At 40.1% G+C, this 16,870-nt stretch overlaps 2 protein-coding genes across 4 annotated transcripts in view; both read left to right on the forward strand.

Annotated features, from left to right (window-relative positions):
- The first annotated feature begins 3,250 nt into the window (after nucleotides 1-3,250).
- thap1 (THAP domain containing, apoptosis associated protein 1) lies at nucleotides 3,251-7,574 on the forward strand. Of its 2 annotated transcripts, XM_066662266.1 has the most exons (5): nucleotides 3,251-3,540; nucleotides 4,159-4,354; nucleotides 4,619-5,057; nucleotides 6,259-6,389; nucleotides 6,650-7,574. In XM_066662266.1, the coding sequence occupies exons 1-5, from the start codon at nucleotides 3,470-3,472 to the stop codon at nucleotides 6,812-6,814; spliced, it is 1,002 nt and encodes a 333-aa protein (XP_066518363.1). In that variant the 5' UTR covers nucleotides 3,251-3,469; the 3' UTR covers nucleotides 6,815-7,574. The 2 variants fall into 2 exon arrangements, with proteins under 2 accessions (XP_066518363.1, XP_066518364.1); XM_066662267.1 differs by lacking the exon at nucleotides 6,650-7,574 and having other exon boundaries at nucleotides 3,255-3,540; nucleotides 4,619-6,393.
- A 1,155-nt stretch (nucleotides 7,575-8,729) lies between these two features.
- The window catches only part of LOC136686733 (MOB kinase activator 3B), a 41,357-nt gene continuing 33,216 nt past the window's right edge, over nucleotides 8,730-16,870 (forward strand). For both annotated transcript variants that reach the window (XM_066660680.1, XM_066660681.1), the window contains exon 1: nucleotides 8,730-8,850. The gene's annotated coding sequence lies outside the window, so the exon portion shown is untranslated. The remainder of the gene's footprint in view (nucleotides 8,851-16,870) is intronic.

Genomic DNA, 16,870 nt, shown 5'->3' on the forward strand with positions numbered 1-16,870 from the left:
AATGCTATAGATTTGTGTTTGTGAAAATATCTGAGTCCCTAGTGAGAATGTCCCACACCAATGAGACCCCATCCCCATAGCGATTATCAGCTTTGTTCTGACTTTAACAAGCACCGTTTCTGGCTTTGAGTACAACACAGTCATTTCACTAGTTACAAATATATATTTGTGATATTACAAAAGCAAAGACCCCTAAACAGGCTGTTAGTTTCCATATGAGGACTGAAAGCGAGCAGTTTATTGACACTTGCTCAACTGACATTTCTTCTAAAATGAAGCAGATCTATAGCTTATGTTTATTTTTGGTTGTTTGTTTGTTTTTTGTTTATTTTCAGTTATAACAGCTTCCACTCTTCTCTGAAGGCTTTATATGGGGGTTATAAAACCTCTAACCTGTGCTTGGCTTTGAGCTGGGTGAGCTTAATGCATTTTATCTTAGCGAAGAAGAGCTCGGGATTGTTGTATTACACTGCCACCTTGCGGTCAAACAGGGAAGTTTCAGGGATAATTTCATGATTCTTCAAAACGTTCAGTTTGAGTTGGAAAGAAGTAAAAAAATAGAAAAAAAATATTGAAAAGTATACAAATAAAATGTATATAAAATTATTATAACTGTTATTAATATTATTGTTATTGTTAAAAATAATAATAACATTCATAGTGTGTATTATTATTATTATTATTATTATTATTATTATTATAAACATACATACATACAACAAACCCGAACATTCACGACACAAACACACAGTCTTTCAAAAAAAATCACTCAAGGACACACACACACACACACACACACACACACACACACACACACACACAACACACACACACACACACACACACACACACTTATGGATAAATTCACACAGCCAATTCACCCACTAGTGTGTGAAGGAAACCCACAAAGGCACAGAGAGTATACATTACAGTCCACAACCCCTGACCCTGGAGCTGTGTGCAACAACACTTTCATTATTATTATTATTATTATTATTATTATTATTATTATTACATAGTTACACTGATTATATTATATTATATTATATTATATTAAGACTATTAATAGTAATTCATAATGTAGTTAATAATAATTTATAATAATAACAATAATAATAATAATAAGTGGAATCCAAACTAAAAATATAGATCCAATGAAAGGAAAACAAACATGATTTTACATAAGAAGACCTCTGTGTATTTATGTAGCCCTCTTTTGTCTTTTGACAATCTCAGCAACAACAGCACACAAATCAAAGATTGAATGTATTTGTTATTTCATCAGGGTGCAAACAAAAACAATCTACACACTGCCAAATTTACAGGAGAACAAAAAACATCTGTACCTCATAAAAAGGACAATGCATTTCTATTGGCCCATTATTGTATGAACGTCTCGTGCAACGTGAAGAGCCTCTCATAGTTTCCAGTGATGAAAATATGAAATATCAGAACTGAGAAACATGAAGGGTATGTTTAGGATAGTGATGATACACTGAGTAGATGTCCTACCTGCACTGCATTTCAGGGTTTGGTGGAATATTCCAGAACAAAGCTGAGTTTATACAGAATATAATACAGTACCCAGTCTATAGAGTAACAGGCTGGACCCTGTGCACCTGTTCTGGGGTAAACACAGATCAGACCTGTTAGTAGTACACTGGGTTTCCTGCTTCAGACAGCATGTAAATTTCCTGTTTACACCACAATCACAAAGCCAGCAGCCACACACACACACACACACACACACACACACACACACTCGCTCAGCCACAGGGGCTTCTGCAAATGCAACAACACATGTCTAGGAATCCTCTTCATTTTAAAGTCTAATGACAAATGAAGTAATTAGATTTAGGTTATGTCTGATCATAAACTCTAGAATAAGACATTTTCCCCTATGACTATACATGTGTTAGCTCATGTTAATGTGAAAATGCAATAAATGTGATTACAACGTATTCTTAAATAGGTTTTATTAAAAATCCCCCTCCAATGTCTCCAATCCTCACACCGCCACTGCCCACCTGCAGCTGACGGGACTGGTTCCTTAGGTTTATGACATCACAAAGTGTCTGAATCCGCTTGTTTGTCTTTGGGAAGCTTAAGTTTCAAAGTCGAAATAGTCTTGACGCTGTCTCCTCATTTAACTCATGATCCGTCTTCTAGGGTAAAATCAACCAAACATAGACGTGTTAACATGGTTGAGCACTTAATTTTCACCGAAGGTGCTCCTTAAATTTACACTTTGTGCATATTTCTCTTTTTTAAATCAAATTAATCAGAAATACTTCGCATTGTTTTAAATATGTAATAAAATATACAAATTAACTCTTGGCGGAGGAATCTATGCAGCTATGAGCACATCTACGTCACCAAAACAGGGAAATCCTTAAATCTGGCGACGGATATGTTCCAATCCGAAAGCCTTACACCCTACAAAGGCACAAGGTTGAAAGTGACCGTTAAAAAGGTTGTGTACGTGGACCGGTAGAAAATAATCAATGAAAAAAAATCCAGTATTAGCATAAAATATTGCCAGTTCAGTTGCCTGTGCTTCAGACGTGATATTAGAAGCATATATTTATCCTTCTCCAAAAACTTTCACAGCGTGTCATGTATCACATTTTGCATTTATGTATTTATTTATTTGTTGTGATCAAATTAATATAATTTACTTATTCTACAGTTCAAGTTACTTTTTACCTACACAACACACATTTAAAAAAATAAATAAATATTGCAGTGTATATTATTTTTAAAAAATTTTAAAGCCTGATTACTTTCCCACCCAAAAAAATAAGTGGGGTACAAATGGCTAGAACATCCTGTTTTATCCTGAGGTTTAATTTCCCCCTGACACATGGATGACATCCATGGTCAAGGATGGGACCAGAAGGTTAAACATGGGGTAAGTCTGGACATCCCTCCTGAAAACCCCAAATCACTCTAAATTTAAGACATCCTGTTATGCACTCATGGACCTATGTGGTTCTCCTATAAGAGTACTAATCCATTCATCTGATACAGCTCACATGCTGGACCCATATAGGTCCAATAAAGTTTTCATGACAGTGCAGTAACTTCAGTTTTATAAATATTATGTTTATTTTCAAAGTTTATTTTTACAGTCCATAAATTGCTGTTAAACTTTACTCCATACAGAAGAAGATTAAATCTAAAGCACACTTCTTTTTTTCAGCATTTGTGCTAAAATGGGTGTTCGCCCTTCGAAGTGCCCTAGGTAGGGTGCTTGTTTGCTGTTTGGAACGTCCCCTCAAGTCTCGACGTGCTGATCATATGGACGGATAGCATTTCCTCCATCTTGGAGCCTAGTGAGGGGTCTCCAACCTGGAGAGAAAAACGTAAACAACAAGAAAATAACCAAGGGCTAAATATCTGAGGACTGACACTGTTTAAAGGAGCTGTTTTTTTACTTTGCTGCAGTATATTTGGTGTCATTTTAGTCATGGTCCAGTCCTGTTCCGCTTACGGCTGCAAGAACAGATATCACAAAGATAAGAACATTTCATTTCACAAGTAAGTCCCACCTCGCCATTTCAGTATCTCTGGAAAGTGTGGAGTGATATTAGTGTCTTTTTTTGCTCTGTGTTAGACTCGGTTATTGGTCGGTTATTTTTGTGCTAAATACATCAAAGCAATGTAACTATAGCTATATATTTGGCCATATCCCTTTTGTCTTTTTTTCCAGCTTGAGAAGTAACATTTTCTGTTGGTTAAGACCCTAATTGAAGTCTACCCTTGTACTGTGAAAGTGTTTTGGCAACGCAGGTCTTTTTTGTTGATTTCCTAAGTGAACGTTTACATTATTTTTTTATGTTTTTTTTTTTCTTAAAAAAAAAAGCAAAACAAATCAAATGAAAAATCAAATGGCTGCCTCGAATGAATTCATCAATACTCCATAGAGCGGGTCCCGCACATGGGGCGGCCATGATTAAAATAATTTTAGTACTTTGTCAACATGTGAAGAATTACTAGAGGATGGCTGATTGTAATAATGATTGTAACTGCCTGAATGTATCTTTAAAAACAATAATAAAATCAAATGAAGGACATAATCATTATTATTATTATTGACTGTTTGACTGTCATAATTGTCATGCTTTTGTTTTTCGCGTGTTGCTAATCTACCTGTAGATTCCCTCTGGCAAGGCCTGATATCTGTGGGAAATGGGTGGCCGCCATGAAGAGGAGCAACTTCAAGCCGACAAAGTACAGCAACATCTGCTCTCAGCACTTTACCAAAGACTGCTTCAAACGGGAATGCAACAATCGAGTCTTGAAGGAGAACGCAGTGCCTTCGCTTTTTAGTTTCAATAAAATGCAAATGAAGGTACAGTAAACCAATACAACACATGTCTAAGTGCTTTCATAGGCCTTATCCTTAGATTAATGTTTCAAATGGTATACAAGTATAAAATTGCAATTGTAATCTGTGCTAATGTCTTCAAACCTTGAAAAATACCATTCAGATTTCAAAAGTTGCAGTTAAGTGTTAAAGTCCTATTTATAAACATCAGACATACACAGTGATACACGTCAGACATTTTTAAAAATCAGAATATTGTGGCTGCATATCATACTCTCTGTATTACAGGCAGATTCACTGGAGGAAGCCTTCACTCCTGAGATGGACTTCCCTCTGACAATGTCCCCCACGGACAAACGGAAGCAGGAACCTCCAGACCCTGAGGTTCCTGTGTTGATCTCAGGGTCTGTTCCAATTCCACTTCCGTCACCATCCCAATCCCAGTCACCGTCCCATTCCCCATCCTCAACCCCAGATCTGATGTTGGCCGCCATGGGGGGCGAGAGCCCGGACCTGAAGGCTAGTGCCTTTGTCTCCTGTGACCACAACTACACGGCGGAAGACACGGTCCAGCAAAAGAGACGTATCGAACAGCTGGAGGAGCAGCTGGAGAAACTGCGCAAGAAGCTGAAGACAGTGCGGCAGAAGTGCAGACGGCAGGAACGGCAGCTGGAACGTTTCAAAGCCATGGGGGAGTTCCCCAAAACGGGCAAGGGCCTGACTCTGGGTGAGAGCTACGTCATCCTCCCCAAAGAACTCTTTAACATCCTCAAAGGCATCGACACCATTGATGGATTGTGAGGGTCGAGGAGTGGATCGTCTCCATTAAAATGATATCGCACAAAGATACTGTATCCAAGATGATGCCTCCTTTTTAGTTTGAGATTTTGAGGGTTTGTCGTTTGTAATTCACGCTCAGATGGGTGAGGGTAAACCTAAGCCAAGAGCTGTGCTGCTTTCATTGGACCGTTTTATATTAAAGGCATTATTTGATTAATTTTTATTATTTAAAGCAACACTAGGTAAGATTTTGTATTTTGGCTCCTGGGCTTCCCCTGCAGTGCAAGGTAAAGGGGGAGTGGAAGGGAGACAGGGGGTGGTGTCCTACCCTCCTGCAAATGTTACATAGTGCAGTTTCTGCCGTGCTAAGCCTAGAGCAGCAAAGACAGAGGCTCTGTTCTCCCTATTACAGGCCAGTGGATCATGACAGTGATTTTGAAGCTGTAATTTTAAGGTATAAATACTACCTAGTGTCTCTTTAAGATATAAACAAAGAATTTCAATGTTCATTATGAACTCTGTAATTTTAGGGCAACTTGGGAAAATGGGAACCAGACATCTGGAGCCTCTAAAAGCCCCTAAAAATATATATACAAATGATTCTAGACACCACATATGACCAGTAACGTTGTTGACACTGATATTTAGTTGTGCACACAGAAAAAGCATGTAATGAAATGGAACTCTTTCAGTCTAAGGTCACCAAGCGTTGGCCGGGGGCTATAAAACCTCACAGCTTTGGTCTGTGGAGCAGTGAGCCTGTGTTCTCAGGAGTTGTAAAGGTAGAGGTCTATCCAATACCTATGGATGAGTGGGAATGATGGTCATGATCCAGAACTTTATCATCCAGCACCCGCACCTGACCTCACTTGTGGCTGAATGCAATCAAACCCTCAAACCCCTCATTTAGTTTCTCTACAATGGCCCATATGACTTCAAATCAACCTGAATAGCATTATTTACATCTCAATTATGCAGACATTTTGTAAAAGCAGTGGACTATCCCTTTGGATGCTATGTTATTATTTCACCCTTCTCTTTAAACGTATCTTTTTTGGAAAATGTAAGGTTTGTTAAGACAGTGATGGTATATTATGTGTTACATACTGAGTTCGGATTTGAATGTAGTCTATGATTTAATTTTGCAGATGATTCTTCTACAATTAAGCACATAGGGCACATCTTTGCACAACAGCAGTTGGACTGTCAACTACTCTATGTACAATTTGGACCTACTGTAGTGGAAAACATATATAAAGTGGAGTTTCTGTTTTTTAAGGTAAGGAATAAGGAACTTGTTAAATACTTCTATCACGTGCAAACCTGTTACTGTTGTGATTTAATCTCTTTTTCGATTCTTGATATTGGTTGATTTGAGTTAACATACTTGAACGTTAGGTGTGGGTCGCTTTGTGTCAATGACATGATGGGGTCCTGACCATGAAAATGCAGACGTTAGTGGTGTTTCCCCTTGAGAGCTGATTCAAAATGTGAAATTTGCTTCTATTTTTTTTTTACACGTTCCATTGTGGACTGCAGCGAGTGGCTCATGACTCTGAAACTTCAACTGACCAGAGAATATGTTCTTCCACATCTTCACTTCACTGGACGTCAGCAGACTCGTCCATCGCACTGCTTTTGAATCAAACTGAAATACTGTCATTATTATTACGGCGATCCAGAACACGGGACAAGACGTCTTGAAGAGAGATTGTAGTCGTGTGCGAACGTTTTCACATCCCTGGTCGAATGATACTTGAACTCACTATTTTTTCCTCAAGGCTGAGATACCCTCAAATCCTCACAGCAATGTTTTGCCGATGAAGAGTAGAGGCTGTTACTGTAGCAGAAGAGGGGACAATATCCGTGTTAGTACATTTGGTTTAGGAATGAAACTGAAAATACAATGCCTAAGAAACCTGTAACGTTCGGCCAAACGACTGATCGTACACAGAAGCAGAATCTGATGTTTGTGTTCAATTTCCAAGGGCTTTACTTGTGGTTCTGAGGTGTCTGTTGGTAGTTAGTGATATTTATTGTTGCCCAAAAAGTAATAATATTTAAACTGATGAAAGCCATACACGCAGAGAAAAACGTGTGCTTGAATTTTGACTTGGAGTTGAATTATAGCTGCCTTACTGTCACTCTGGAGTCCCTGAGCTGGGCTGACTGTCTAAATACAAATGCATTAGACTAATCCCGTGTTTGTGTCTTAATCAAGCCCTCCATTTTAGCAGTGTTTTGAGGCAGGTTCACATCCTGTTGTGCCATTAAAAGAACCACAGCTCATTCACAAGGCCTGGGTGCCATCTTGGAAATTTGGTTGTGAAAACTGAATAAACACGTTTTATCCAGGGGTTATGCTTTTATCGTATGAAACACTGACACCTAGTGGCTTGGATGTGTCAGATTCTATACTCAATTCATTTTATACATGTACAGCATGTGGGGGTTTTATTTATGGAGCTTGGTCTGGTTTTTCAGGGGAAAATATACATAGAAAATATTTTTTAAATCAGAGAATAATAGATGAAGACAGGACATAAATCTATAATTGTAAGTAATTATATTCTAAATTCTGAATTTAAATATATCAAATGTGTGTGCTTAAAAGAGATACATATTTTATACTTCCAACGGTTTTTGAGTAGCATTAAAATCTCTGTCCACCAGGTGGCGCTGTAGATCAAATCTTAAAAAAGACCTAAGACAACCTCAGATTTATCATAGAAACGACATTGTTTCTCTTTTCAGCTCCGTTTATCTAAAGTTCACTGTGAACGTGTGAGTGAAATGCATTAACTCCTGTTCACTGCACGTGGATCAGTCCCATCACTCATCCCAAGAGTCACGCGGCGATTCATTTCAACCAACCGAATCGTGTTCCTCCAATGAATCGAATATCTGAATCAGTGATTCAATTTGTAAGGGTTCAATATTAAAGTCCATTTTTTAAAATCTAAATATTAGTAGTGTATAATAAAAAAATACCCATTTTTTTGCCCCATGTCCGTTTTTGAAATCTCTAAAATATAATAATTATAGATAGTATTCAATCATGAATTTTTCCTTTTTTAAAGATGAATTTAAGACTAATGGAGTATGGAAAGCTTGTTTCAAATATACAATTCACTATCCACGCCGTACAGGCCACATGAGAGCAAAGCTGTAAAAAATAAACACTGTAAACCTGAGTTTTGAATATACTTTCTGCTGTTATATCAACACTTTGATACGTATGAAGCTATAGGTGTTATGGGGAGTTTGGTATATCTCTCTTATCTATTAAAGCAGTTTAATTCTTCCCATACTGACGTTTTTAGCAAGGTCGTAACAAATAATGGTTTTAGACCATGCACAATAAAGAGCAGCCAATCACAGCAGAGCTTATTTACATATGCCAGTTTTAAAGGCACAGTAACAAAAGCATTCGATTGAATTAAAAAGATAAACTGATTATAAACATGAATCATGGAATAAATCAGGAGGGAAATATTGGACAGGATGAGAGTAAGACGCGTTAATCAGTTTTCAGTCTGTAGAAGTTTGGCTTCTGAATCGGTTCCAATGAGTTACTATAAAGAACCGGTTCAAAGAACCGATTTGTTTGGGAGTCAGATATCGGTGTTGCGCAGATGGCAAAGCGGGAATCATACACGCACACACACACTTGCAGAGGTAGAGAGATTTACAGACGGGACGGACACTGAGAGAAAAGTGCAGCTGAAAGTCCAGCAGAGGTGAGGAAAACCAGCACAAATTACATCGGCTTCACATAAATAATTCTACATATATCTGTTTTGTTTTTATGTTTATGTTTATAAGGTTTTCGGTGTGTTTTGTGTGAACTGAGTCTAGAAGCAAGTAACAATTCAGATTCCATAGCCACGCTATTTCTGAGCAGTTTATTTGCCCGCGTCTGTTGCTGTTGCTGTTGAATTTAAAGGAGTGTAGTTTGGTCAAAGAGCTCGTGAGGGGTCTTTACTGTTGGAGGGGATCTATTACACAACACCCGCGTGTTACCGTTTCACCCCAGTAATGTCCATGTCCATTTAATCCACGTTTCTGAGATTGCCTGGGCAAAAAAAAAAAAAAAAGTTTGTACACACTGACCCACTGGCGTGATGCTTGCCCTCCATAAAAACTGAAAAACCCAATTGTTTTCCAGTTGACTAACTAACTAGGAGTGCCTGACTGGGTCCAGTGTTTTATAGCAGTTAACTGTACTCCTAAAATCCTGATGTTGTGCCAGATGTTCCTGATATTAGTTAATGAAGTTGTACAATAACTCTGGCTTTAGGAGGTCAAGCACTGGATCAGCCAGAAACAAGTGGAAAACTGCCCACTCTAGCTATCATTTACTGGCTGTTCATTAATTCAACACCAAAAAACTCATCTCTGTTCCTCTGAGCTTATTATTTAGAAGCTATATCCAATTACAAATTCCCTAATGTCTTAAACATGTCTTAGATGGAGCTACATCTTTATTTCTTTATTCAGTATACACAAATCTAGGAATGTGCAGTTATCCCCTGCCTCCAACTATCTGCCACTCTCCTGCAGCACAAAAGCCCAGGATTTGTTTCTTAGGTTTGTGATGTAAGAAGCTCTGGTTGTCTGAATCCCTGTTTTTGAGACACTGCAGTTTCAAAGTGGAAACGCTTTGCCATGGCACTGACTCCTGATTTCACCTTCTAGTGTATTAACAAACAGCACATGGACATGTTAACAAGGTTAAACTACATAATTCTCACTTAACCGGGGTAGGGCTCTAAATGAACAGCTGTCTGTGTTTAGAGTGCTTATATAATATTTGTATTTTTCCAATTTACGATTGTTTTTTGTGATCTCCACTTGTGATGTTTGTGTGGTTTCACTTACCAAACGCACTCATTTTTCACATAGCTTTTGAACCCCTATCTTTATCCCTTAGAAATAACCTGGTTGTTATATTGTTGATCGGCACATAGCATCTATTCTGATTGCTCATTGCTATGTATGCTCTCATTCCCAAGGCAGTTCAGGTTTAAATAGCCCTAGTAACTTCAGCTTGAACTGTGGGAGCCTAAACTGCAGGTTGAATAGGGTAATATATTTGCATATGCATTGTTGTTGTTGTTTTCTTTTCTGACATCACAATAGCAGTGGCTCCTCAGTTGCCATATTCTGACCGTATGGACAGGAGAGTGAACCATCGGTTACAGAATTTGACCATTTTATTTGCCTCTTCAAACAAATGACATTTTCCATGATATGGGCCCTCTAAATCCGACAGGAAGATGGTTCTAAACGAATATCAGTGCACAGGACCGCTGTGCGAAGCTTCTCAATGAATAACTTAGTAGACCTTTGCTGGACTTTGCTTATTCGTGGCCAGTGGGAAGAACAGGAACAGAGATGACCTTTAATGAAGAAGTCAGGAGGAACAGCAGGGTTTTAAGGAGGAAACACAGTCACTGGGCTAGATTGCATCTAACTGCTTTGTCACTGAGACGCTGAGCATAAAATATTTGTACACGCCTTTTTTCATCCATCGTTGGAGCTTTATAGTGGTTAAGGGGGTATTTTTAGCTTCAGTCACAAATACATCTCACAGTAGCCTTTCATGTTGCTTTCTGCTGATGGAGCGTCTTCCTCTGATAGTTTCCTCTGATTTGTTTGTTGACTTGATCACTTGATGTAGCCAGGCCTCGAGCGAAGTTATTACTTATGAAGTCCCATCCGTCAGCTGTGCCAGCTGTTACTATACAGAATACGGTGTGTGCACATACTATAAGGTCCAGGTGTAGCTTTTGTAATGGCAATAGACCACTAAAGTGCTGTCGCTATTCAGTAGTTGGGGTCATGCCCACATACGATGTTCCAGGACCAGCTCACTTTCTCTACAACAGAAATGATTGGATTTTGATTAAACTACTAGTTAGTGGAACTGTACATTCACAAATATTTCATGTTATATCAAACATATTTCAAGGTATGAGCTCTTTAAAGCAACACTGTGTAGTATTTTAACTTTAAAATTGAAGCTTCAAAATATCTGTAATAGGGAGAATAGCACCTCTGTGATGGCTTTTCCAGGCTCAGCACTCCAGAAACTGCACTAGGTAACTTTTGGAGGAGGGTAGGAAACCACCAACACCCCACTACCCTGCCTTGACTTCATTATGGCTGATTTGCTTCAGCTAGTTAAAATGACCCAAAATGATCAAATGCTTTTATGGTATCTTTTTTATCACGGGCACGACAAAACAGCCAAGATATCCCCAATCTTTTGAGTTACAGTGTGAAGAAACAGAAAGCGAGATGAGTATTTTGCAGACTGTCGCCCCTCCCCCTCCCCCAATCTCTGTTGTAATTTAAAATAAAGGCTGTTACGTAACGACGCCGTCATCTCCGGGCCATGGCTGCAGTCTGTCACTGGTTTTATTTACACTGGAGCCCCAGGCCTCTGTGGAGCTCTGGGACAAGAGAGATCAGCTCTGCTACGACACTGCAATTGCCCTAATCATTGAAACAGTGGGCTGAACACAATATGGCAGACCTTTAATAACAGGTGTTTAGAATGGGTTCCTTTTAGCCTTGACTCACATGAAAAGGCAGATTGCCTGTTACTCTTAATAGGATCCATCAACCAAGCAATGTTTGCTTCTTTAGTTTTGTGCTGAGGCTACAAAACAACAGCTTCAGATGTGGTTCTGTCGTCAGACAAAAGAGCTTCGGGTTTTCAAAGCAGTCGTTCTTGGTTAATCAAGCTAAAGCTAATCAGCTACAGACATTGAACACTTGTGAAACAACATCTAAATTTACTGTCTACCTAATTTTATCTTTGGGGTTGTTGGATAAATGTCTTGATTTTTCCGATACAAATCACCTGATGGAGTTGGCTAGTAACTTTCTCACTCACATTTAACAACATTATTCAATGCTTTGACTTGTGTTCTTGTTTGAATCATTATTTCAAACTAATGCTAACATGACTATGTGGTGAGTTATTTCCGGATGGCCTTATTACCCACTTCATACCCAGTAGTACTTATAAATACTACAGTCATAAAACTTTCTTTGCTCCTGTTGGCTTGAGTGAGACGAGTAGTGAGTCACTCTGTAGGAACGTATGGGGGCTGGCCTTTTAATACATTGAGGGACCAGGATGCTAGTTAAATATTGACAAGTCTGAGGCCTGATAGCTGACTCATAACAATGCTTAAGCCAGATTTACAAGTAAAGAAACACTATACTTTCTGTGCCTCAGAGCCACTGAAATCAAAATCTTACACGGCACCAACTTAAGTTCTTTCTTTAGGCTAAATTTCAGACCTTACTGTAATTCCAAAATACTGAGCGCATCATGAAATCACCAGTTTCACCCTGATTGGTTTGCATTGAATTGAGTAGTTTAGAGTGATTCACAACTCTTTCTGAATAAGGTTTGGTCAATTGTTTTGCATCACAAATGCCATGCTAACTCAAAATAGCTGAATGCTCCATCGCATCCATGCAGTTCCATTCTGTTACTTTATATCACTCTCTCCAGAGCTTGGCACTGAGCTGGACTTTAAGCTCTTTCAAGTTTTGCTGAAGAGATCCCATCATTGTTGATTCTGAAGTTCAAAAAATAATGCTGTGCAGGTCACTGTGTTTGTACAGCCCTGGGTAAGGGGTGATAGCGCTTTCTGTTGCGATGTGTTATCAATACTCCGATACCAAAGAGTGTTGTTTTATTACAGCTAGTCAAATGAATGGGATAAACATGCTGTGAAGAAAAAGGCATTGTCTTCTTTCAAGTAAAAAGTCTGGGCCCAATTTGGCTTTTGCAGCAATGAAGGCACAAACAATATGGACAAAGACTAAGTGTTTTGCAAGAACTGCATTGTTAAAGTTAAGTGCATAGGCAAGCCACCGCAGAACTGTTCAGATTTCAGTTTATGGCTATTTCACATTGGAATGATGCTCCACTTAGACATGGATAAGTTGCAGTAAGGGTATGTGTTTTAGAGACATGAAGCTACGCTATGAACTGAAGCTCATATTGCTTTCAGAGTCTGTGAAACGGACACTAATATATACATAATCATTTCTGCGATTTGCCTATTTAGGAGTATTTTATCTATAGTTACACAGATATGGTGATGTATCATCCAATATATCGAGTATCGCATTATCGTGATATCATCAAATCTGTGAAATGCCTTGTGATTCCCACCCCTGCTGGACATCGCACTTCCTATCTCCTGATGGCAACATCACAACAACTGCCTTCAACAAAGGCCTGTAATTTCCCGTTTATCCACCTTCACACCAGAACTCTGTGGTCTGGCATTTGCATTGTGCTGTTTATCCGGTGTGTAATGCCCCACTAACACTGGGAGCAGTAACCAGACTCTGGCGGAGGCTCCATCTCCTCATGGGACAGTTGTCTGACTGTGTAAATCCCCCCCATGGTGGTGTTACGGCGGTGGGGCGCTGGAGGCAAGCCAGGGCACGTGAGTGTTGAGTCCTGACACGAGGAGGATAGCTTTTCCTGAGCCCAGCAGGGAGCAGGTTTAATACTTTACAGTACGCTCTTGTCATGCAATCTAGCTGTGATCTCTCTCTTCCACTTTTCTTTTTCCTTCACATCTCTCTCTCTCTTATATCTTTCTAGCCCCCTCTCTCTCTGTATTTAGCATTGAGCAATAAGAACATTAGTAAAGTTAGGTGCTGACATTGGGTGATTAGTTCTGGCACCCGTGACAACTCATCCCAGAGGTATTAATAGAGCTCAGTCAGCCCAAAGAACACTGTTTCACTGCTCCATAGAACAGTGCTAGGAGTATTTATACCCCTGTAGCTGATAATTGGCATTATATACGCTGATCTTAGGCTCGGTACTGTGTAGAGCTTCATAAACTGTGTGTAGTTTACAGAACCAGGCCCAGGATCTCCCTTGAAAGACCCCTGAAAGAGGCAGTATTTGTCCAGCTGCATGGCTTGGACCTAACCGTTGGCCCAGATGGGCACCAACCAACATAAACTGTGGGTATGAGTTATTTCAGGATGTTTCTTGTTCCTCATCTGTTACTTTTTCTGTCTTTCTTTTTCTCTGCCTGGTTTTATTGGGTTTTTTGATGTCACTTTTAATTTTTATTTCAAGCGCTCAGTCAAAATAATCACTCTCTTGGTAAAAGTTACAATGCTCTAGAACTCCAAGACCACACAGTGAATTATGAGCAAATTGTCACACTCTTTAAGGGTTTGAAATATTAAGATCTTCTTTTTTATTCTGCTTACATTTTACAAGGCATTGGCTACAGTCTCCAGAAGCACCAAAAATGTGTGTTGTTTGGAGAGATGGAGCTCTGTCAAATACCTCTGGGATGAGATGGAGTGGTGTTTGTGATCCATAATTAATCCTCCACCATCAATACCTGATCTCACCTTAGTTTCTGCAGCTAAGTTCACAGCAGTGGTCATGCATTTTGTGCACACTGTGCCCAGTAGAGTAACTAATTGGAGACACGGTGAATACGTTGTTTTAGGCGTCCACAGATTTTTGATGTTGGATAAATATTAATACAGTCGCCTTTTTACTTCTCCTATTTAGACATTTCTGCAATTTCTGCATAATTATTATTTTAGACTAATTGAATTGTTTGGTGTGTTTTTGGCCTGTTCTTTGTGTCGCACATCAATATAACAGGTAGATCTTTAGATTCCTAGTGGTATTGTTCTGCTATTGGCCACAGAGGGATTCAGTCACGAGTCTGAAACACACACTAGAGCTGAAGCTATATCAACAGCCCTCTGTGTGGTCCTCATATAAAGCCTATTCACGCTCGACTGCGACGAGCCTGGCAAATCCACAGCACACAGCATTAAACCAGCCCAGGGAACATGTTTACACCCCACAATTCCTTACAGCAGGACAGTCGCTCTACCACCCAGGAACCTTACTTCCTTTCAGAGACAAAACCAGTCTTAACACGTCCTCAATAAAACCTCTATAGGTCCCCATACTGCAAATGTAATCAATCAACCAAGACCGGTTTTAGGTCTGAAGTGTTGATTCTTAAGATGTCTGCTGTTTTTTACAAGCAGTGTTGCTAAGTATATAATGGACGTTTAGAGTTACCAACATTAGCATCAGCAAAAACAACCTTATTCTGGGGGCTAAGTATTTTAATAAGGTGAAATAGACTTGAGTATGTTTCTGATGCTGTATGACAAATATTACCTATTAAAAATTAAGTATAAATCAAGTAGAAATTTTGAGTGAATTTTATCCGTTCATATTTTGGAGCCTGATATATTTTGATTTGGTTTTGCTTCAGAATGCTACGAAACCACCTATAAATTAGTTCTCAACGCATCTCAGTATTTTTATATGTATAAGCTACATTGTCCATAAACATATATGCTTTGTAACATCCATCCATCCGTTATCTGTAACCCTTATCCAGTTCAGGGTCACGGTGGGTCCAGATCCTGGAATCATTGGGCACAAGGCGGGAATACACCCTGGAGGGGGCGCCAGTCCTTCACAATGCAACACACACTCACACCTACGGACACTTTAAGTCGCCAATCCACCTACCAACATGTGTTTTTGGACTGTGGGAGGAAACCCACGCAGACACAGAGAATACACCAACTCCTCACAGACGGTCACCCAGAAGAAACCCACGCAGACACAGGGAGAATACACCAACTCCTCACAGACTGTCACCCGGAAGAAACCCACGCAGACACAGGGAGAACACACCACACTCCTCACAGACGGTCACCCGGAGGAAACCCACACAGACACAGGGAGAACACACCACACTCCTCACAGACGGTCACCCGGAGGAAACCCACGCAGACACAGAGAATACACCAACTCCTCACAGACGGTCACCCGGAAGAAACCCACGCAGACACAGGGAGAATACACCAACTCCTCACAGACGGTCACCCGGAAGAAACCCACGCAGACACAGGGAGAACACTCCACACAGACGGTCACCAGGAGGAAACCCACGCAGACACAGGGAGAACACACCACACTCCTCACAGACGGTCACCCGGAGGAAACCCACGCAGACCCAGGGAGAACACACCACACTCCTCACAGACGGTCACCCGGAGGAAACCCACGCAGACACAGGGAGAACACACCACACTTCTCACAGACGGTCACCCGGAGCAAACCCACGCAGACACAGGGAGAACACACCACACTTCTCACAGACGGTCACCCGGAGGAAACCCACGCAGACACAGGGAGAACACACCACACTCCTCACAGACAGTCACCCGGAGGAAACCCACGCAGACACAAGAACACACCACACTCCTCACAGACAGTCACCTGGAGCGGGACTCGAACCCACAACCTCCAGGTTCCTGGAGCTGTGTGACTGCAACACTACCTGCTGCGCCACCGTGCCTATTAACTGAATTAATGACATTTATTGAGAATCACACGTACAGTAACATAAAATTGTGCGACTGCTCTTTAAATTGACACATGCAGTTGTGGTTATAAGCCTACAATACATATTAGCTATATTAGCCTCAAGGTTCAACACAAAATAGCACTTAAATTTAGCATTATAGGGACATAGACTAAACATCAAAATAGTAGCTTAAAACAGTGTTCAAACAAATCAGGTGGTCTGTAAGGAATGCTTTCTAGAAGTGTGCACCCACCCGCTGTCTCGGTTGAGTGCTGTTGTAGGGGTTCCCTCACAACTAGTGTATAGAGTAGCCTGCAGTCTGTAGGTAAGGAATTTTTATAGA

This window comes from Hoplias malabaricus, chromosome 2 (assembly GCF_029633855.1).
Source record: "Hoplias malabaricus isolate fHopMal1 chromosome 2, fHopMal1.hap1, whole genome shotgun sequence".
NCBI lineage: Eukaryota > Metazoa > Chordata > Actinopteri > Characiformes > Erythrinidae > Hoplias > Hoplias malabaricus.

Bases quoted from the DNA above. Each gene is read 5' to 3' on its own strand.
- thap1 (XM_066662266.1), top strand. From the start codon at position 3,470: ATGGTCCAGTCCTGTTCCGCTTACGGCTGCAAGAACAGATATCACAAA. The intron at 3,541-4,158 runs GTAAGTCCCACC...ATCTACCTGTAG, and splicing joins AAGAACATTTCATTTCACAA to ATTCCCTCTGGCAAGGCCTG. The intron at 6,390-6,649 runs GTAAGGAATAAG...TGTGGACTGCAG, and splicing joins TGGAGTTTCTGTTTTTTAAG to CGAGTGGCTCATGACTCTGA.